General features: G+C 34.8%; 1 protein-coding gene across 3 annotated transcripts in view; it reads right to left on the bottom strand.

Moving 5' to 3' along the window:
* The window catches only part of TTBK2 (tau tubulin kinase 2), a 103,664-nt gene that overhangs the window by 69,842 nt on the left and 9,168 nt on the right, over positions 1–24,654 (bottom strand). For 2 of the 3 annotated variants that reach the window (XM_026849265.1, XM_026849267.1), the window contains exons 2-3: positions 11,050–11,209; positions 5,592–5,739 (exon numbers count right to left, since the gene is read on the bottom strand). In XM_026849265.1, coding sequence (XP_026705066.1) covers positions 5,592–5,739; positions 11,050–11,118 — 217 coding nt within the window. In that variant the 5' untranslated portion in view covers positions 11,119–11,209. Of the gene's footprint in view, positions 1–5,591; positions 5,740–11,049; positions 11,210–17,905; positions 18,054–24,654 lie in introns of those variants that run through there. The other variant, XM_026849266.1, reaches the window with a different exon arrangement.

The following is a 24,654-nucleotide window of genomic DNA, read 5'->3' as shown; positions in this document are numbered from 1 at the left end:
GGGGGGGGAAAAAAAGGCAAATCAGCCAATAATAATTAAATTATTCCTTTAAATACCTAGCAAATTACTGGAAGAGATAGTTATATTTCTTTAGAGATCTTTAATAAACTAAGCCCCCCACAGTTCAACAGCTGTAAAACCAATGTAATGTCAGTTCTACCCCCAATTAAATAAAGGTGTTCTCCAATAAAATATGCAGCCCTACTGCAGCTTTCACTCTTCCATACGAAAATGTGCATGGCAACATGCCTAAATGTCCTCAATTTTGTGGCATTTTGTATTGGGAAAAAGGTTCTTTTCTAACAAGCCATCAGCTCTGCAATAGACAATATTCCTAGCCAACATTCCTCTTTTCTATAAATTGCAGCTGCCGCAATGAAAGAAAACAGTAGTAGTCACCTACGGGTCATGTTTTGTATTAAAAAATTGTAAAAAATGTCATTCAACTAATCTGATTTATGAAAACCTTTTTTCTAGAATATGATCTTTGCTATTTAGCTACAAAACACAAATTTAACTCAGGTTTTGAATTGGGGATAAAAGAACTGTAGTAGTTAAACAAACCCCAACAGTTTGGTTTAAGCCAATTTTCTTTAAAGCCTCCTCCTATCCTAGGAGTAAACTAGAACAGAAGACAGCTGGTCAAAAATATCCTTACTCTCCTGCAGTAGGGACGCAGAAGGGGAATGCAACCTCTGTCATTTCAGTATCTATGTTCATCAACTTGGAGAGAAGCTGGGACCCCCTATAGCCCCCCTCTATGACAGAACAGGAACCATAGTGTTTAAGTCCCTCAGGCAATTTACCTTCCTTTCTGACACCACGGAAGCTACAGCCAAAAGAAAGCTGATGGTCACAAGTGGCCACTAAAGCTGTGGAAAATGTGTGTCACCTAAGGTTTCTTTCATTAATTTCCTCACCCTTAGGATTACCAGAATGTCATAAATGAAAAAATAGAAATGATAGGAGACAAGAATTTTTAAATTTTTTTTATTATTACTGTTTTCAAAACACTATTACTGCTAGCTACACATCTGGAAGGACCTTTTGTTACTGCTGCACTCATAGCTCCATCAAAACCCTAAAATTTGGCCCTACAGCTTCCGAATATTCTCACTTCACTTGACAGAAGTGTGTGGTTGCCTATTTATTGCTTCCTCAGGAAGCTCCCTGCCACATACAATTAAAACAAATAGGCCCATTTAAACAAAGAAAATGGTACAGGATTTATCAAAGTAATTTATTTTAAAATAATTATTTTAAAAGAAAGTATTTGCAGAAGTTGTGGAGATTAAGTCCTAAACTGTATCACTGCTTTTTCTCCACTTTTTCCTTCCAACCATTTGTTTAAGACAGGCGATATTACAGACAGTATAATTTTATGAAGAAAAACGATCTGCAGCAAATTTGTCAAGATGAGATTTTGTATATTCATTGCTGCAGTTTCCAGTTAATGAAGTCTCATCTCAAATATTTATGATTCATTTTACAGACACTGTGGGTATGCTGAAGGATTGTATTTTAGTCAGATTTCATCTTACAAATTCAGTAAATGTCCAAAACTCAGTTTGGTCAGAGAAGCCATTTTAACTGGGGCAACAACTCCAGCTCTATGGTAAATTTTCTGGAAAATAACTTTTACAAAAAATCTGAGGAAACAGCGAAGGACAGAAGTGGGGTCTGTATGCCTTTTCAAATAATAGCATGATCCTCCGCCACTCCGGTGTGGCTATACGCACCTACTACACTTTGCAGATACCTTCAGTTCCTTTTCCCTCAGCCAGAAAACATTATTTTCTCACACCTGTGAGACACATGGCTGGGTTGCAGGGGGAGAAGATGATGGTAATAGGCTGCAATGAACAGCTACACTCTTGAAAAGCTTCCTAGGGAGGGTGCAAAACCTACATGCCATTCCCCAGGCTGCAGTGTATCACTACAGCTAGCTTTTCAGCCTACACCAGACGTACCCAATCTCTAAATTTTGCTAGAGAGCTGTAAATGAGTGAGGGAGATGTCTGTAAGGTTGAGAGACAGAAACCAACTGAGTGAGTCTCACTCTCACTGAGTGAGATGCGACAAATCTGTCTTCTCCCATATGACTGTGGGAACAGATGGCCTAACAACATGATTAAACAAAACAACCATCTGTTGCAGCAGATTTCTTTTTTAAAAAAAGACAAAACAAAACAAAACCACAAAAATAGAGCTTAAAGAGTTAAACAGTATTCTGACAACAATAATTAGAAGACAGCATCATTGGCAGGGGGAAAAAAAAAAAAAATCAAAGATGTAATTGATGACTATGCTGTAATAAATGGCTGTATCAGTGAACATACTCCTCCTTCATAATTACAAGAGAAGTCATACAACTACTCACGTATATAAGCATGTTTTGCTAGATCAGTCTCAAAAGAGTCTGAAGTTTTTCATTATTCCCTGTACCGCATACCTACAAAGTTATGACTCATTTCACCCCCGCAACGAATGACCACACTTTTTTTAAAATTTTCAAAATTTCTGAAAGCAAAAATAATAAAAAATGTTACATCCCTGCACTTCTGCCAGCAGTTATTCTCATTTCATTTTCACAGTTTCTGTGAAATAAGATTCTAATACAGAAACACTGGAAAGCATGTTTATAACCTCAAGAAGGTGCCTAGCTCTAGTAAAGACTGGATGAGCTGTTTTGCTGGATTTACACCTGTTTACTTATTTCTTCTCTAAATGCCTGTTTCTTCATAATTATCCCAGAAATTGTACATGATGATAGTTAAAAAAAAAAAAAAAATCAGATACACACATCAAGACAACTCTGAATGACACTGTTAGCTCACTATCTCTCATTACATACTATTCATAGATAAAACTTTTCCAAAATTTGCAAGAAAAAGGATTTCATGGCAATTACATTCCCTCCCTTATGTCCAAGGTAACTAGAACACCTTGAAAGTAAGAGAACACAAGCCCTTTGAGAAAAGGATAGTAATTATATACATACATATATATACACACACACCCCCCCCCCAAAAAAGGGATAGAACAAGATAAAAGTTGTTCTCAGAGGAGGTATGCTATTCAAAGCTTGTTACAAAAATATCCTAGAAGAACTGTTTACAATTTCATCTGCTCTGAATCTACATTAAAAATCTTGTCAAAAATAAGAAAAATTTCTAGATAGTAAATGAAGCATTTGATTTTAAAAAATAGTCTTCAAGGAGCAACATTAAAGTTGTTTCCTACTCCCTACTTTTGTCCATTTTTCTTGATTTTCTCTCTGCTTCAAATTTTTAACTCTTGTATACTGAAAAGGGAAGGTAGAAGAATTAATGGAAACGGCTCCTAGGAGCCAAGATTTTATGTAAAACAGAAAATACTCTCTACCGCAATCTTATATAATAAAAGTCCTTTAGTATCATAAAAATATATGCATGTAAAAATAAAGTTACATATCTGTGCAAAATATAAATCTCAATATATGCAGATATCTATACTTGACTGTAGTCACTTTCTTAACCTTAACCATCTGCAACATTCCCTATCTAAAACCAGAGCATTTACACTGTAATGTGGAACTTGCACAGCAATGACTAAAGGTTACCTCTAGTGTTACTATCATGGAATCACAGACTTTCCTTTTTTTTTTTTTGTTTTTTGTTTTTTGTTTTTTTTTAACTGTTCAAGAGAATAATAAGAAATAAAAATTAGGAAATAATATTTAGATTGTCAAAAGAGCTCCTTCCAAAAATCAGTTATGTAAAAACTTCTATTTATTTTCATGAAGAAATAATATTGAGAAAATAAATAACTGAAAGATCTTTATTTGGTTCATATATTATTAGGATTATTTGCGTCTGTGGACCTGTTGTTTAGGTGTTTCATTATTCTGTTCTTTTTATCTAGACAGCATTTCCCATGATTCAGTAGAACCAGAGACTTTTGCAGGGAGACTTGGGTTTTTAAAGGAATTATACTCCAAAAGGAAGACTGAGAAGAAAATTATAACTTCTGTAAGGCCCTGTGACAATTATTCAAAAATAAATTTTTGATTATTTCAGCAAACCTTTTTGGTTTTCAAAAATATTTTAAAAGGTAAAAAAGTTTTTACTAACAAAAAAGCCTTTTGTAACATCTTAACTCAAACTTCACTATACTTAACAGTAGAAAGTCATGAGGCACTCCATTTATGCAGTCATATACAGGATTAGATTTTTACAACTGGCATTTTAGTGCTACCAAATTCCAATATTTTAATTTCAGTTATTACTATTTCCTTATTACTTTAGCTGCTTCACCTATACCATTTTAAAGACTGAATTTTGTTAAAAATAGGAGTGGAGAAAAACAAAAACCGAAAAAATTATTTTGAGCATTTAAAAACCCAGGAGTTACAGAGTATTTGTTTCTTCAAAACTCACTATCTTTAAAATAATTTCTTTCAAAAACTGTGACAGATGGTTTCTAAATTTACAATTAGTAATACAGAAATTTACTATTCATCTCTGGACTAGAAGCTCTAAAATTCAAAGCAAGATAATATGCCGTCCCTGAATGTCTTTGCTCGACTGCATAATACTAGATGTTTTTGTGGCATTCTTTAAAAACATATCAACATAGGAGCAATTTGTTAACTCTGTAACACGTGACATGCTCGCCCTCTTAAATCTATAGAGGCTGTCAATTTCTGCTGCAATGTGACCTTTACAGCAGATTAGGCAGCACCATATGTCACACAGATTTTATTTTATTCAAATTAAGAGTTTGGAAAAATCAGGCTGCTGACAGGGATGGATGTAGTCAAAATCTTTCAGATTCAAAATAGTGTTTTTTAAAGAAAAAAGTCATCCTTTAAACTTTCTTTTTATAATCTTGAATTCTGAAAAGCAATGAAGATACACCCTTGCATATTTCTCTATACTGGTAGTTTCAGACATTAAAGTATTTAAAGGTACATCAAAAGTGACTATCCAAAACTGGATTCTGAATTGTTAAGAACCTGTATTCTGGAAGTATTTCAGGACTTCAGGTGCCACTAATATTCTTCTACAAGTTACAGTATTTTAAAGTTGGTTGTTTGTTTGTTTGTGTGGGGCTTTTTGAAATATGTTTCCCATTTCAACATTAGAATTATTCTTGGCAATACTTGCAAAGGCAAAGAAATACAAATATTCTTATCCTGGATGCCATGTGAAGGACATGCAACTATTCAGTGCTTAGACAGTACAGAAAAAAAAAAAGACCATCTTAGAAGGAGAAATAAAAGGCTAAAACCAACAAAGTCTAGAGCAAAAAAAAATGTAAGGAGAAGATATGGATCCAGAATAAACTACACCTGAGCATAGGTATTGAAGCAATTCAATCTTTTTGCTGTTCTATTTATTTTCATGGCATCCTGTTTCAAAGAAAAGGTTCATTGCAGTGAAACTTTCAGAAGCTGAAAGAGCTTCTATTCCACTTTTAACAGCCGTTTAGCAATAACCTGCAGAATATGGGGAATATTCGCTCAAACTATGACTAAATAGAGATTATAATGATTTTTTAAGAAGATGCACTGACATTTTACTTCTGGCGTATCCAGAGCACAGCCTTACCTTGCAATTTCTTCAACACAGCTACTTCCATTTTCAGCACTTGCTTCGGCTGCTGAGCTGATTCGACCTTCAGTGCAACATTTTCCCGAGTAAGCAAGTCCAGTGCATCGTAAATTTCTCCAAATCCTCCACCTCCTATTTTCCTCAACTATATTGGGAAAAAACAAAAACAGATATAAAAGAGGGGAGAAGAAAAGAGAGGAAACAAAACATCAATACTTCTTTGTACTGCCTGCCATGCTGCAAATGCTGTGTATTACAATAGATTTTATAATAAAATAATTGTATCCTTCAGTATGTAAAAGAACTGCTGAATAATCTACAAAGATACAGTTAACCACAGTCTACAAGAGAATCCTAGGAAAGTAAGTTAATACACCTGATCTCCATCTCCACCAAATTTCTTGTATTTAATACAACAGAAAAATGCGCTAGCATTCCCAGCATGAATCTGACCAAAGTCAGCACGCTGAATAAAGTCTTTCCTCAAATAGTAACACACTACCCAGAGAGCTTCAAGTACAAATACACAGTGACATTTTTAAAATATGCCTTTTTTTTTTTTTTTTTTTTTTTTTTTTTTTTTTTTTTTTTTTTTTCAGAAATACGCACACTGAATACTAAAGGTATAAAACTTCTATTACATGCAGTGGCTTACACACAACAGCTAAATCATAAATGATAAGAAATGGCTAAGATTATATTTGAACATATAGTTTAAATATCACTCACATTTACTTATGGTTCACCAATACCATGCTTATTAACAGATATACTAAAGAAACTTGGACCACTGAAAGTTTCATCTGCGTTAGGAAGAGGTATAAAGAATTCTTCCAGCCTATTAATTAGTTTGCAGTGCATTCAGAGCAAATACTAATAGCTGTGTTTTCACTCTGCTTTAAATGTTCACAGGGAACAGAGATTTGTCTGGTTTTCAGTATCAAAAATGTCAATGTTATTTCACATAATGTTTTCATATGGTGATATCCCCTGTAGCAACCACTCTAAAGCTGATAGAAAAGGAGACAAAAATTACTTACCCTCAGAAACACACAATACTGTATTTCTACTATATTTTACCTTGGAAGAACTAATGTGTTTCTTTAAATGTCATCTGAAAACATACAGTTGCTAAGGTAATACAAATACACTGTATTAAATGTCATCTGAACATTCTGGGGATTTAGCAATCAGCAATATGCTGACCTACCTTCAGATTCTGAAAATAAATCTAATGTCTCCTAATCCAGACAATCAGCCATCTGACTAAGAAGGAAAAACAACTTTTAAATTAGCCTAGGCCCCTAAGAATAAGGAAGAAGGTAACAGATAAAATAATCATATTGTTTGCTTGCATATTTCAAGTCATATTGTATGAAATTTTTATTCCATATGATTACAACATTATTTCATCATGCACTTTCTGTCCTGAAGATCTTTTACCACCAAAAGCAACTGCTATTTCTTAATATATTTAAGATGAGGAAAATATGGTCCAAGATATCTAGCATTATCTACATTACTCACCTGGACAATTCATTGCCAATTTTGAAAAGGCACACAGGATAAGACAGCACACCACATTTTTAGACCTACAGAACTAATCCACCTAAACATCTGCTTCTAGTGCAACATCTGTTGACTGCAAATTCACATGTTCATTTCTTTCTATAAGTACACTGTTAGCAAATGCAATCTCCTCCACAAGCTGTATACTCTCTCTGAATCAGCGTAACATGCATACTACCAACATCACAGGCTTAAGCCTATTACTCTTTAACCTACACATTTCAAGAACTTAAATTCAACTACATAGTTTCACAAATCCTTAATAAAAAGTCTGTGTGTTCAGACATGACTTGTTTAAAGTACTACTCAGGTAAGAATACAGGGTTAACTCTGAAATAATGACAAACCATGAGAAATAGAAACCTTTCAACTCCAACGAAATAATCACCGTAACTTGGTTACATTCACATGTATTCAGTATATGCACAGTGTTAGTCCTTACAGAAAGAAAAGAGATCTGCCATCTAAATACTGGGAAAAATAGCAAGTTTTAACAAGATTTTATTTATATATATATATATATATATATGGGTTGGGGTTTTTTTTCATATTTAAAAAAAAAAAATGTAGGTATCTACATATATCTCTCAAAGATGTAGTCTCGTGACTAATCTGGCCATTTTAAGTCTGCACTTTTCTGTTCCACCTCTTGGTTTGGTAATGCCATTATCTTGCCTGAGCTCTGAGCTATAAATGGGGCTCCAACAGCTAAACACAGACATTGATCTGACTGCATAAGCACATACATTTTCAGTATAGTGAAAGCACAAAGGGAGACAGTGAGAATGCATGGTGAAAAAGGTGAGAGGAGAAAAGGAAAGGCAACACAGTCATCCTCACCCCTACACCCCTATACAAACTCATAGCAGTTTACCATATAACTTTATGTACCAGCTTTGAGAAACGACCAGACTGAGAAAGACTGCATCTAAAAGGTAAGTTTTTTTCTGCTTGTATACTAAAATCAGAAATTTAAAAACAGATAAAAAACAAAAACAAAACCAAATGCACCACCACACTAATAAACAGATCAATTTCTATTTCTACCCTCAGATAAAGTACACCCAAATCATTAACATACATCCAATAATGACATCAGTCAATAATTCCAGGCACAAATTCTAAAAAAAAAAAAAAGAAGAGTATTTTCCACACCCTCTATCACTGGGTCACACACCACATTCAGCAATGAGTCCACATTTTCCTTGGTCTTCTTTTTGCTGCCAGTGTGCCTGTAGAAGCCTCCCTCATAGCTTTTCGCATCCCTCACCAGTTTCAACTGCCAGCTGTGTTCTGGCTTTCCTACACATTATTCCAACACACTCCATAGTAATCTTAGGCAACCCATCTCCATTTCAACCTTCTGTTTGCTTTTGAGTTCATACAGGAGTTGACTGTTCAACCATACTGGCCTACTGGCACATCTGCTCAACATCTTTTACCTTGACAAGGATCACGTTGCCCTCATTTAGACCTGTACCACATTCTCCCATTTTGTACATTAGTTTCAAGCTTCTCTTCTTTGCATCCAGTATCTCACACTCCAAACTCAGTTTTTCCATTCTCTCTTCCACTCCTATCTCTCTGTATGCTTCAAGTATAAAGCATACCATTTCCAACATGTTTTATCTTGGTACGTTTGCTTATACTGCATATTGAATAATGTCCTTAAACTTATCTAAAACCAATTATCATTACAATCAAGTCTCTCCAAATCAAGATTGTAATAAATGTCTCAAAGGCAAAAGCAGAGGAATGAGAAAAGGCATTGACAAAGGACAAAAGCAAATGCTAATTGATAGAGACACCAGTAGAAAGAGAGGGTGTCACTGAGGAAAAGAATTTTATAATGACTTTTCTATGCTTACTTTTCAAAATAGTATCACCCTAAAGAATGCTGAGGTTAAAATTAAATTTAATCAAGAATAGTTTTTAAAAATGTTTGTCTCAACATATTCCAGGTATGTTTTCACAATTACGAAGACCAAGGTCCAGAACAACAAAAATTCTGAAAATTGCATTTCAGCTGCAAATCTTTACACAACTTCCAGAATGTGTAGTTTGTTTTTTTTCTTAAGATGGTTACAACAAAATAATCTCATGCAATTATACTACAGAGCTGCCATTCTTCAACAGGAAAACAAACCCAGGATATTGGGACTGTTCCACAAGGAACAATCAGAAGTACTACTGATAATTAGGGACACTATTCATTATCATCAAAACTTGCAAGTCCACTGAATTATATCACTTCATCTTTCCACACAAGGAATTTTTAAATACTGCTTCAAGAACACTAGCAAAAAAACTTCAATACTTCATAACCCAACAGAACAGTATTAATTATGTTAATATAGATGTGTCAAGCACTAAGGAAATTTAAGATTTGCATGCTATTTTCTTCCACTGGCAGACCGTCCTATGAAATCCTGAACTCAGGAAGAAGTGTACCATCTTAGATGACATAAAGAAATCCTTCATGTTTGCTACAGAAATTAAGAAATTGAAGAGTTACCCACAGACAGTATTTGGCACTTATCTACCTGTAATACTTGATTTGGAAACATACAAGTTAAAATGTATAATCACATGAGATGAACAGCCACCTACTCTTAAGATTTTCCACAAGACACCAAGCTGTTCTTCATTCTTCATTACACAGGACAGAAAATAAACCTGAAGAAAACAGGACTACCGTTGCACATATCGGACAACTGGGTGGCTTTGTGGATAGTAATATATTAGTATACTGTTATCTATTTATAATGCTATTTTATTCTATTTCATCTGATTCAAGACTAAGACTTCAGTTTTTACTGCACTGCAACACTGAGATGCAATAGAAGAAATTATTTTACAAACACACTCCAAAGATAGCCATTTAGGTTCTATTTACACAAAAGGAAATATAAAGGTTTCCTACACAAAACTACTATCAGCTTCCTGCATTTTTAAATGGAGTGGGCACAAGATAGTTGAAATTATTTTCTCTATATGAATATGAAATGAAAGATGAATCTGTATCTTCTACGTTCAGTTTCAGAGTTTTAAATAAAATATTGAAATATGGGCGCAATGTAAAGGAAAGACAGTACAAAAATAGTGAATCAGTATCCATTCACAGCCTACTAAACACACAGAGAGACCCAAAAGGTTGTTATTAGGAAGTGGTGCCTTTTTGCCTATTTTTTTTTTCCATCTCAAAAAAATCCACAAGCAAAAAAATTCTAAAGTGCTCAGGGAAATAGAGAAGGAATTAAGAGAACTCAGCCTGTTTTTCCCAGCAAAAATAGTTTCAAATGGGCACTATTTCCCTCTAGATGTAAATCAAGGATATGAACACCAAATGGGAACAGAGTTATTTATGGTAAAGCCAATACTGGCACACAATCAAATGGATATAATCAGCCAGGAATAAATCTATTCTACAAAATATAACAAACAAAAATCATTTCTAACTGGAAGAGCAGCAACGTCCTATAAGAAGTAGCAAATCTCACAATCTGACTAGTTTCAAAAGGGTGCCTGACTGATTTCCAAAACGGACTGGCATAAACACTGGATGATTGGATTCAATATACTAACAGGACTCTTCCAGTTGTGCTCTGAACAGACATTAAGTCAGGATTTAAAAGCCTTCCTAGGTCCTTAGCAGAAAAAAAAAAAACAAAAAACAAAAGAACAAAACAACACCCTAAATCAGTATAACTTCTTTTTAAAGTAGGATAAGCGAAAGAAGTGGTTTTAAAGTTGTTTCGCCATTTAACATACGTATTTAAGCAAAATACATCTCACATGAATTTTGAAGCAGATTTCAAAGCACAAACTACTTCTTTTTAGAAACATGTTTTAAAGAAGGAAAAGAATAGCAGGAAGGCATACTCACCACCTTCCATCTTTCTTTGACCAAGATTCCCACACTGAGGATGTCAGGCTGCTCCCCTCCTCCACTCATTGCAACCTCCTGACGCAATGGAGCTGCTATGCGAAGTCTATGTCAGTAGAAACCATCCAGATCCCAGGAGTGGCTTCCATTTAACCAGTGACTGCAGAAACAGAACAGAACATAGGATCTCAATGTTTATCAGTAACAAGAACGACAGAAAAAGTTGTGTATATTTTGGAGGCAGTTTCAAATTGCTGTAACTGATAATTACATTTAAATATAATTTTAATAGCAACTTTTAAAATCTAATTAATTAATTATTTACTAAATAATTGGTTAAGTGATTAATAGTAATATATAATAAGCTGACGGTAATATTTACCAAAAAATTACAAAACCACGTAATTAAATCAGAATTACTATTTATTTTATTGTAAAATGTGGAACAGTCTGTATGCAGTGCAATGTGTTTCACACAGCCAGGATTACTTATGCTTAAATATGTAAAGGACAATTTTGTTAGTTTATGTCATTGTACAAATAGCTAAAGGAAAAAAAAAACCTTGGCTAATTTTGTCAGTTTATTTTTTTAATTTTCTGGCTTTAGGCAATCATCTCTAAATTGAATTTTATACCGCAATATAAAAAATTGTCTTTTGGAGATTAATCCATCCATAATGACTCCCATCAGCGACTACTACAACCAATTAAATTCTTACTTCAATTGTTTTAAGTTTCTCTACAATTGTGCTTATTTGTTATGCTGATATAAGTGTAACTCTTTGTATAAACTCTCTTATCCAATGATAACTCTTCAAAAGTGTATTTGCTTTGGGTGTATTTCTATCACTTCCAAAATCACATAAACTAAAGGTGAAAAATTCTCCCTGAATCAACACATAAATGGTATGCAAAATTGGTACAACCATTCTGATTTAACAGTACACCCTTCCATGTGAATAAAAGCCAATATTACTACTGAGGCTAAATTATGCTTTTTAAAAAACAATCTGCTGCTTAAACAACCTGGCTTTTAAAATAGACATTTATTTGACATGACAGTAACTGAGGGGTTTTTTTTCATATTCTTTCATATTTATTTTTCATATTCTTTCATATTTATTTTTCATATTTCCTTTATGCTTTTCTTGCTTCAATTGTAAATTTTGACATTTAAGCCAACTCTAAACAAAACAGACCCCTCTGGAAAAAAAATAATCTGGATTAACTGAAGAGCTAAATTTAAACCAAATTACAGCGGATTATATCCCTGTAAAAGTGTTCATTCAGAATATGCAGCCTGAATTGGTTTAATTCAAACTAATGAAGGGAAAACAAATTAAGATTGCGTATTCTGAGTAACAGCATCCACCCTGCAATTTAATCAAGTTGAACTAAACCAATTTAAATTCTACCGGTGCTGGTAAATTCTCCCCTGCAGATAAGGTCAAAATTCTAAAGAAAACTACAGCCATTTATGCAAACACCCCTAACATTACTAACCACTGACCATAATTATTGGCCTTTCTAACGGAATTATCATAACACAGTCAAGAACTAAGTCAAAGAGAAAATGAAACAGCACTAATGAAGGGAAAAAGGTCTGTTTCCAAAATTACATCCTTGCAGCATGTACAGTGATTTTTCCATTTGCTCAAATATTTGCTTCCACTTCCATCACCCCCCGGTCACACCAAAGTAGGTGGTGGTCTTCACTAAGTAGTATGTTTCCTCCTATATTGGGACTTCAAGGGTGGGTTTTTTTATGACACCCGCTTAAAAAAGGTAATGGAGAGAACATCCATCTCACCGAAGCAAAATCTAAAATTGGCAAGTATGATTTTTGCTAAAGCTTTCAAACATGAGCAAAATGAATCACCTGTAGGAAAAGTAAATGCTTTATTAAAGCACAGATATGACAACAGTGGATTTAGAATTTTTTGTTAATACTATCAGCCTTGATCTGATACCCAATTTGATACTTTTTAAAAATACATTTCAAATCGCAATTTATAGTCACAGCTCTGACAAACATTTTTGAGAGCTATTCATTCATGGATTCTTGAGCATACTAAAAAGGCATCAGTAACTGGCCCAGAACGCAATGGTACAATACATATATTCACAGAATATATGTATCCACACAATGGTACAATACATAAATTCACAGAATACCACCCCATACTTTAAGAATTATCATGGAAGTACCATATTACTGTAGATAAAATCTGCATGGCAGGGTAACAAAATCTTCATTTATACACAATTCCTCAATCCTATTCCTATACACTAATTCCTTATTAAATCTCTTGTCATCTTATATCATTACAAAGCAATAAAATCTATTCTATATCATGAGTCACCAGTATTCAAAGCACCAAAACCCCAGGACCCATTACACTGCTGTGTACAGGAGGCAAAAATTCCTGAAGGAAAGGTGCTAAACATTTCCTGAAGCTTAATAATCAACTGCAAGCACTATTTTGATTGAAAAATGCAAGTTTTACAAAAATTTTAAGGTTAATTCAAAGAATCTAGTTTTCTTCAAGACCCCAAATAAAGTAGCAGGAGGATTCAGTCACAAATGTCAAGACCAGAAAACTTGAAATTAGCCCACACTTTTACCTGATCAGGCCACGTAACTTCACCCCCTTCAGTGAATTAGCACATGCTAAAGTGTAAGAGTCCAAATGAAGAACAGTCCCTATCTTCACTGGTAACATGTTCCAGTACGCCCCTTCCATTACAGTAAGCATGACTTGCTTTCTTTCAAGGTTTAATATATCTAATTTTAGTTTCTTAGCATAGGTTTTGGAAACAAAATTCCATTCCCAGTAACTGCACATCATTTAAGTATCTAAACACACTTTTTAATCTCCTCTAAATTAATAAAATAAGCTTTAAGCCTTCCTTCCATAGGTCTTTTATGTCCTCCTCCTTTGAATACCCTCTCCTTGCTCCACATTATTATTCTGGTATGGGCAGCAACATTGAGTTAGACACCAACACTGAATTACACTCAATCATACCAACACCTAATATAGAGAAAAGATACGGTTTTTTGTTTCTTTGTGATAGTCTTATTTCCCTAATTTAAGCCCAAAATCATTTTATACTTTTGCTAAATCACAACTCTACTAGATGCTTATACATCTCCATGCTTACACTCAGGCACTGCTGCAAGAATAAGATTTCTTTAAAGCCTTTATTCACAACCCAATCTAGACTGGGTTTCATTGTTCTGATGTGTTCTCTAACGACATTAACAGTTAACTGGAATGAATATAGAATTTTATGAGATATATTAACTCATCAGTTTCTTTATCAGACCAGTTTATCAGATCAGAGGAAATATGTAAACAGAATTATCACCATTAAAAGCAATTAGCTCTGTCAAATTTATTTCCAGGTGACAGGTCATGGAATAACTAGGACAACACAATGAGTACAGATCTTGTTTCATAACACAAGCCTTTGCCTGGGAACTGATCACAGTATAAGAACAGGTAAAGAAAGGATAGTGCTTATATTCAGAATTTATTATTTTACAAACAGCATCCATTATTTAAAACTCTTCTATCCACCTAACTGCTTTTAACTACATATCATCCCCACAAAATTTATTTAATTTACCCCAACCCAGTATACTAAAAGATTATATGCTATTAGAAAACAGCGCAAAACTTCCAGAAAAACACAAGCCAATTTTGTAAAAGCCAATTATAACTCAGCAAAGAAAATTGTTTTATGTAATTTGTGTGCATGTATATAATTTCTTTAGAGGTGGCCCTAAACTGAAGCCAATCTTTGTTTACCAGCCTCTGTTGATGTTTAAATCCAGATCTAAGGCTAAGAAAGTAGCACAGACAATTTTGGCTAAATGATGGTACCATAAGTTTCAGGACAAAGCAAGTAAGGACAGAAGATTACTTCTATTCCACAGAATGGGAAAATATGTCTTGTTGCTTCCCCTGTGGAATAATACCAACCTTTTGCTATTAGGAACTCTCTATGCTTACTAGGCACTCCATCTGCCTGCTTTCAGTTCATTAAGAAACTAGTAAATGAACTGGAATCTACCAAAGCTGCTTTCCACTTCTGTATTTTCTACTTTTAAGCAGAAGAAAAATTTAAAGGAATAAAGAAAAGATTAACAACTCAGCATAAAGAGAAAAACAGGGCAGGAAATGTCTAAAGGTCTTAATTCTGCCACATTTATGGTAAAGTCCAATTTCTTACACAGGCTAAGAATTCTAAGATTCAAAACAATTCAAAATTCAAAAATTAAAAAATTCTACGGCCAGAAATGTTTTACATGTGTCTATTTGAACACCCAAACTAGAAAGCTGAATATTACTAAATACATTCATTAGAAGCTGAGGTCCTGAAAATCGTCATTCAGCATGTCCATGAGAAAACTAAATTTAAGACCTTGACCTACATTTCCAACTGTACTGGTTGTGAATAAAATCTTTTAAAAAATTCAACACATAACCAATACCATTTTAGGTTTTCCTATCTCAAGCTCTTGGGTGCCAAAATACTCATCACCACTTGCAGATAGATTCCAGGTGTGAAAAGCTCCAAACTGTCTTGTGTGCTATTGCCAAAGAGTCTAGATTTCCTTCTGGCAACTTCTGCACTTACAGCTCTGTTGTTATTACAAAAGTGGCACTATTTTCTCACTTTGAAGAGAGAGTTAAAAATATAACATTTAGTTTTAAGATAACAGTCTTATTTTTAAAAAACATATTTCAAGTTACCACACTAATTCCAGTTTGCAACAGAATTCAGCACCAAAATGTTACAAAAAATAAGGCAACGTTTATGGAAGAAGTATATTATCTTTTACTAAAACCCTACAAGTTTTAGGCACACAAACCCCTCTTTAAATCCAAAACACAATGAGCAACTTTAAAACTAAATTGAGCTTGAAAGCAATTGCACTGAAGTAAGCTTCATTACATTTCTTGATTAGACCAACTGAGATAAAAGGTACTCAATACCTTGCCTTAAAGGGAAGCACCCGGGTACGTGCGTGAGAGGGAGACACCACAGGGTTGCGGCTCCTATGAGAACCACAGCATGTAATCTATTACCTATAGAAAATCAGAAATTTTTGGTCAGGGGGAATTAGAATGAGTCATAAAACAAACCTATTTAATCCATGATACTTTTGCCATGATATTTTTCGACTGAGTTAATTTCCTAATTTGATCTGTCAAACAATTACACAAAGACTTCTGTCAGAACAAGAGAAAGAATGGAAGTTAGCTGTGCGGGACAGGGAAAGGCTGGACTACTGTGGTGCTTCCAACTCAAACCAGTTGAACTGCAACATCAGGTACAGAGCCTTTAATACTAATGTGGAAACCTAACCCTTTGGAGAGGTTAACTACATTCCAAGTAACACTGTATTATTCACCTTTTTTTTTTTTTTACAACTCAGAGTAAGTTCCAGATCAAAAAGAGGCTTGTAAAACCTTATGAATTACTCCAGAATTAATTTGAAAACCTTAAAAGCGGCATTTGTATTAAATAAATAAATAAACAAATTTTTAAAATAAATCTAAATGTAACTAGAAGCAGGGGGGTTTGCTATTATTTGTTTCACCTGTCATAAAAGTCTTCTTCCAAGAAACTATTTCTCTGATCAGTCACATGAAGTGAAAAATATTTTTAAACACCCAAATGGAAAGTCAGTTCTGCAATTACCTAAATTATACAACAAATTATTACTTTCGAAGATACTTCTAAAATTCTCATTGCAGAAGATTTAAGTGACAGTAAAGTGTGATTTTGAACACTGATACAAAGACCGTTTGAAGTCAAACAATTAAGATATTTTAAACAGCAACATAGTAATATGATATCGAACTAATTATAGCCTGGATTTACGAGCAAAATAAAAACCTTTGTTTCCAGCTTTTTGGAATGTTAAAATAGTCAGTTACCTCCTTAGGATACACTTAGAATATGAATAGATTACCATCAATGTCACTAGCTTTATATACCAAGGAGTAACATAAATTGATCCTTTAAGACACTCCAAACTATTGCCCTTTCCACTAGTACTATCTACTCTTATTATTTCATAAATCAGTTTTCTCAGTCAGGAAGAACATACAACACCCAACTCAGGCATACAACACACAACTACGAAAGGCAAACAATACACTGCTCTGAAGAATTTCTTCCAAAGCATATGAAACTTTTGGCAGTAGATATATAGCGATTTATAGAAAAAAGCTGCTGCTAAGGACTGTGCAGGAATGATGTAAGGGTGTATATACAACTTACTGCTATTAACTTCTGAATGTTTAATCCAATCAAGTAAAGTCCAGGGTAAAGTGTAAATATAAATGGGAATAACACTTAACTTTTTGTAAAATACAAAAAAATAAATGGGCAGAGGAACTTTGGTGAGAGGATCAGATAGACAACATGCGAACACCAAAATACTGTCTGTGCTCACAGTGTTCAAAATGATCAACAGGGCTGCCAGCAGCAGACAAGCAGCCCAGCTGGCAGACCACAAGACTATACTCAGTGTATTGTGCCCAGGCTGCAGCACCATGTATGAAGCAATCTGGACCTTACTAACAAAAGCTGAGAATTCCCTTGATACGTCAGTTGATAAAGCACATCACAAAACCATCACAAACCATAAGGCCTGACAGTTTGCTAAGCAGAACAAGAGAAAAACTGAGGAATAAGGTTAGGGTTTTTTTAATCTCTAATGTCTCATTTCTCAGCATCCTTATCTTAAGGGCACATAACTCTAACTCTGCAGTAGTATTGTGATAAAGGGAGGGCACTGGTTGTGCACACATAGGTATTCCATCTCCTTAAATACCTGAAAACAGTAGCTCTTCCTTTTGCCAATGTGTGAAATGAGGTCAGTAACTGCTATAGCAAGCAAGATGACTCCAAAAGAGCCTAGGCCACAGGAAGATGGAATTTGAGTGAGCCCACGCAGTGCAGTCTACTAAATTCTGACAGGCTTTGGCCTCCTTGATGAGGGGAATACACAGCCATCCTGTCACACAGTGCAGCAATCCCTGAAAGAGTTAAGGAGGAAAGACGCACCATCACACTACAGCTTCTGCAGGAGACACCTCAGTATATTCAAGGATTGTAGTTCCCAGCAGTGGGTCACAGCACTAGATAAGTCAGGCACAAAGAGAAGATGAAAACCACAGAGACCCTGTGCTGACCCACATGTCAAAAACAGCTCAGCCCTGATGTCAACATCCCCAGCACCAGTGGGTAGGAGACAGTCATGTTAAGCGGGTCCTTATGAACTGCCAAATGACATGAGAGGTGGGAAACGGCTTGGTGCTAAAGGTGGGTGGCACTAAGGCAGATAAACATACAACCATCTATTGCCAGCAGAACAGCATAAGCTATTATTTTATCTTCAGCTTGAGCTGGCTTCAGAGGGGCTCTCTACAGTACCATGGAGTCTCTGGTTCACGGGATAATCCACAATGATCACACTGGCTCAGGCAACGCTGAATCTAGAAGCACAATCCTGACCTATCTGCCCGCAAAAAACATTCATGCTGGGAACTTTCGTGGTACAGGGTTAGAGTCAACAACATGACTTGGCCAGAGCATGCACTTGCTTTGTAGCTGTAGTTGAAGGCAGCTTCAAGCAACAGTGACTGAAAGTTAAGCTCCTAATTGGAGGTCCTTCAAAGTCTGAAATGGGAGATAGGTATTAAAAAACTTGAAATGAAACTTTGGCAAAGGCATTTAAAGTTGGGAAAAATCCAAAAATATCAACTTAATTTGCAGCAGAAAAAAAATTAGGTTAGACAGTGGAAAAGTAGTTAGCATGGACAGCTTATCACAAGAGCAAACAGGCTGCATTACATCAAAGATCCACCTAGCCCAATCTCCTGTCTCTGACTATTGCCAGCAGCAGACGTCTAAGGAAGAATACAAGGACACAGAAAGCATATCATCACACTTTCCCAGAATACTTTTTGAGGATAAAGCAAGCTGGGACACAAACCACTTTCTCAGCCAAAGATTATATTTAAGATTTTTCATCTCCTGAGTTCACCAGATCTTTTCTGAACCCATGAAAGCTTTTAGCGTCCGTTATCATTGTACTGCAAATAGATTGTAACTTAATTCCATACTGTGGGAAGAAGCACATCTTTGTTTCCGATTTGTCTTCTGCTAAATACATTTGAGGTTCACTAACCCTTGTACTGGAAAGTAGAATTTACAATTGCTCTCTGTTTACCTCTCAGTCCTACACAGGGAATACAGTGCTACCATATGCCCCCTCATTTACCCTTTCACCTATCTAGTCTTTCACTGATTCTGATCACCAGCTGTGTGATTTTTCCGGTTCTCTACATCCCCTCTGAGATGTGGAGACCAGCATTGTTATTAGGCACTGATCTGCTACTTCCAGAGAACCTGCAAGACCCCATTCCAGAGAAGTAAGCTCATCACTGTGTAAAATTTTAAATTATTTTTCCCTACATTAATTGCTTTATGATAATTTTCATTTATCACTACCTCAGAGTTGCACGGTCTTTCTCCAGCTCTTCCCTGTTTGTCTTCATCATCACTAATTTTAATATCCCTGTATCACCAGACCTTGTAACTTCAGTATTTGCATCTTTCCTAGAACATCTGCAAATATACACTACAGCACAGAGAGCTATACTTTTTAGGCCAATGAACTTCAATATTTATATTTTTAATTCAGGTTCCATTAAAAAAAAATACTTTTGCACAAATTATTCACATATAGAAAGCCTGACTCATGATCTTCCATCTGGATCATTAATGGCTTTTCTTTCAAATTTGGAATGGACTCCTTGGCTATCTAAACACAATCCTTCTTCAAAAGATCATTACTCAGCATGTGACATAATTCATAGTCACATTTTTTAGAGATACTGCCTGATCGTATCTCCCGTTTCTACTTTATTTTGATCTTGTAAACCAAGTAGTCTCTCTGTCGTAGACCAAGTGGGAAGCAAAGTGTAAAATATCAATTAAGTATGAACTAAGAAAGACCTGAAAAAGGCAAAAAAAAAAAAGCAAGCCAACATGAATCAACAGGAGGTTAAGAGAATTTCAATGTAGAAAAAAGCAAATAATAAAAGAAATGGTAAATTACAGCAAGTGCAAAAGCACAATAGGAACAAAGCAAAATAAGAAGAAAAATAAAATACATTATAACTAATAATAAATCTTTCTCCAGACAATGGGAATAGAAAGCTTGCCAGAGGATATGTAAGACCAGTAAATGCTCAGGGTATAAGAGGCGTATTCAAAGAAGGTAAGACTGCAGGAGATTAGCTTAATGATTTTTTACATCTGTGTTGACAGTGAAAGAAAATGTAAAATATCCAGAAAGACTTCTTTTCAAAACACATCAGAAAAATTGCCTTAAATTGAAGTGACTGAAGAAAGGAATAGGGAATAAGTAAAACTTAATTAAAAGTACTGTCAGAGTCACAAGATATTTAGCTAGGTCTAAAAGAAACTTAAAAATTAAAGACGTAACCTCTCATTTATACCTGCACTGGCACATAAGGATTGGAGTGTGGTAAATATATTGCCAATTTTTAAAAAGGGTTTCATAGACATCCAATAAGCTTCAGGCTTGGAAATTCAATATTTATACCCAACAAATTAGCAAAAAATGTAATGATAAACAGAATTACTGGATGCTTGAATAAAAGTGATATAGTTGAGAAGATCCAAATCTTGGGAGTTCTTAAAAGAGACAGTCATGTGGGTAAGAATGTTCCAAATAAAGTCTATTTGAATTCCTAAAAGGTATCTGAAAATCTTTTTAAAGAAACTAAACAGACATGGCATAAGAGGACAAGTCTGATACACAAAAAAATACCTGGCCAAAAGGCAGGAAACAGAGGACTAAACAACCTTTTCACAAAGTGGAAAGAGGCTACAAGTAGAGTTCTGCAAGGAGCAGGATATGATCTGTGCAGTTTAAGAAAAACAGGGTGAGAACTAAGGTAACAGAAGTTGGCTGACAATAATATGTGACTTGCTTTTTAAAAAACAGAAATAAAGAAAGATGAGGGACAACGCTGAGGAACTGCTAGCTGACTATGGTACTGAAAAAACGGGCAATAAAATGGTAGGTAAGGTTTTGTGTAGGTAAACATAAGATTATGTACATCAGAAAAATAATTCTAACTTCTCATTAAATATATGAGAAACTATTAGCAATCAAGAATAAGATCTTGGTATCATGATATACAGTTACAAAAGATGGCAACTCAATGCTGCAGCCAAAAAAAATTATCAAATGTTAGGAATTCACACAAAGCAGATGACAACATGAAGATCATGTATATGTCCATGGTTCACCGATACCTTGAGTACTGTATGCAATTCTAGTCTTTCCTATCTCAAAAAAAAAAAAAAAAAAAAAAAATAACGTGAGATACACACTAATTTCCACATGCTGTAATGAATCAGAATTTCTTTGAGAGATGATGGGGAAGTAGAGAGAGGTATCAGACAGAGGTCTACAGAATCATTAGGGGCATGGAGAGGTTGGCCAGGAATGAACTATTCATCAACTCATTCAATAAAGTAACTAAAAAATATCAAGAGAGGTCAGCAGAAGCCAGGCTCAGAATCAGAACAAACATGAGAAAAAAAGTTCTTCATAAATATTAGCTAAACTGTGCAACTTCTTGCCAATGGATACTGTGAATTATAAAGGTTTACAATGGTTCGGGAAAACACTGGACAAGTACATGGAAAAGAAAACTACTATGGGTTACTGAAAATACATATTAAGTATATTCAGATCAGGAAGTTCCTTAATAGAAAACGGAAAAGTACTAGAGGAAATAATCCTGTGTATTTTCTTGTACTTATCCTTAAGCATCCACTTACGACCACTGTTGAATACAGACCTTTAGTCTGCTCCAGAATTTTACATTCATACATCATATTTTGGGAAGATGGAGAGGAGACAGACTAATTCTACTCCCTGTAACATCATAAATTCAAATTATCTGAACTGATGAGCTGTGATTTGAATTAAATTCTTGTGCATAATCTTTTGTCAGTTATTTAAAAGAAGTTCCAACCCTAAAACTGTTGACTAACTAACTGTTGTGGGAATGATGACAGAAAGCAAAGCATTCCAACTCCAGTAAACTTTTTCTGTCACTTCAGTGAGGTTGCTATGTTGGAAAAAATAAAAAATAAAACCTTGTATGCAAGAAACACTCAGGATCTCCAAGTATAATTTGTTTCATTATTTCAAATTCTATTTTTCACTTGCTATCCCGTTTATGCTGGGTTTAGTATCTAGTCTCAGTGTCTCTATTTGTAATACTCTTCCCATCAATTGGCATATCTCCTAAACCCTCCAGCAACAGGCTTCTCATTCAAATGCAGATTTTCACGTGCACATTAAAAATTAATACTAATCACTAATATTATAAGCTTGAATTCTACCTCTAATAAAGATACATCAAGCCGCTCTGTGAAAAGCAATGAAATTATGTTGATTTAATAACTTGCAGCTATAGTACAGGCCTGCTGCTTTCAATGATCTTCCATATTAGCTCATCTTTTTTCCACTTATGATTGAAGTAGAACACTCCTTTTTTTAATTTGGTATCACTACACAGAGCAAGTCTGTGATCTGGTCAACCAGTAAAATTAGAAACATAGTCCGCTGCTGAAGCATCAAAATCTATTACAATATGTATTTTTTAAAATACAGAATAAAATCCTTTTTAAAAATAGTTTCCATGTATCTTTTACAAAATGTTAACTTACATACAAAAGATGTAAGGAAACACGGCTTGGAGCTGTCAGTGTAATGTGGGATTTGAAACCATTTTAACTATAGCAGAGATCAAACCATTCATAGGCTATTAAATACATCTCAGTTTTGGTGACAATTCATTAATGTTCATTGTATTTTAATGTTTATGACCACATTTGCATTCTTACATAAATATCAAATAGTTTCTTATAATACTCCTAAAATCCTGTGTGGTAACAGTGTACAGTTTTAATTAAACCTGTTGCTATAGAAAAAAAGTTAGGCTATTCACAGTATATGCTAATACAGTAGAAGACTTTCAGAATTATGTAATATCATATAATCATACTTAAATGATATCACAGCTAAGTACTGCTACTTGAATTACAACAGCTATTTCAATTAATAAAAAAAATCAGAATTGGTTTAGAAAGTACTTTTTAAATTTTTCCTATTTATGTTGCACTTGCAATTTATACCACATGACAGAGAGATTCTGATTCAAATTTTGGCAGCAGACGTGTATTTTTTTAAAACTTTTCTAAAACTGGAGATTCATTTTACAAAACAGACTGATCTTACTAAGAGTTCATAGAAGCACATGACTTTTTGCTAATTCTATTATACCAATAGAATTGTAGAAAAAAATCCTCAGCTCTTGTAAACTTCAGAGCAGTCTGCCACAGGATCTCACCCATTCATTGTCTGAATAAACCCAAGTCTGCTCTTCTCAAGTCTAATGTCCTTATTCTGCTTCTCACCCTCTTCACTTCCCTTTGGTCTTCACCCAGTGTCTCACAATCACTGCAGCCAAGGCTGCCAACAGCCTTCACATGTTTGACCAGTTCTTTATTCCTAACAGATCCAGTAGTGCACTTCCCTGAGTAAATTCATTCAGCACATCAAAAACTTGTCCTTAACACTCCAGACTACACAATGAAGTGGACTAAGGAATATATTTCAAAATAACCCTTTCAAAAAAGTTTAATTTTAAGATAGCTCAGTTCCCTGATCTAAATCACTAAATGGCAATAAAAATCATTCTACCAGGAGAAAAGGTGAATGGGTAGAATTGCTTTCGAGGTGGCAGTGCTAGTTTAAAGCACCTACAACATATATGTAAAGTAAAGCACAGATCACGTTAGCTTAGCTGGATGTTACTACTGTCAATAATTTATTTTTCCTCCTATCCTGCCTAGCTAAAACCCTTACTTTATGCAATGCACTCTAATAATATTTTTTTTTTTGGCACAGAGACAGAAGTTATGACAAAATACTGGTGATTTAATTATTTAGAACTCTCTTGACAACAAGAAAAACTTGTTGAATCCGCAAAAGAATTTTAATTCAAAAATACACTAAAATCATACAGGCTTAGTCCTCCATTAAATCACATCACAATCGTGGTGGTTGGGTTTTTTTTCCTTTTTTTGTCTTTTTTTAAATGCCTCACCTACTTCTCACCCACCCAATAATTTTTCTCCGTAAGTCTAAACACTCCGCAGTCAATAGGGAGCCTTATGCATGCACAGAACTGAGCTAGTAGAACTTTAAATGATGGCATGATTCAATAGTGGTGATCATGGGCAGACAAACCTGTAAGGACCATGGATGATTTCTAAACATTGGTCAGGTGAAAATAGCAAATCTGCCTTACCCATGAGCTCATACATCACTAAAAATTTTTGCATTACATTATCCTACAGATGCCAAAGAACTCATGCCAAGTGCATCCATGTCAACCCTAAAAAGACAATCCCATTGCCTCTGCTGTTACTGTGTTACCACATCTCTTGGTTACACAACTTCAA

This window comes from Athene cunicularia (assembly GCF_003259725.1).
Source record: "Athene cunicularia isolate RWA chromosome 5 unlocalized genomic scaffold, athCun1 chr5_part1, whole genome shotgun sequence".
Taxonomy (NCBI): Eukaryota; Metazoa; Chordata; class Aves; order Strigiformes; family Strigidae; genus Athene; species Athene cunicularia.
This window is presented reverse-complemented; position numbering and strand designations above follow the sequence as displayed.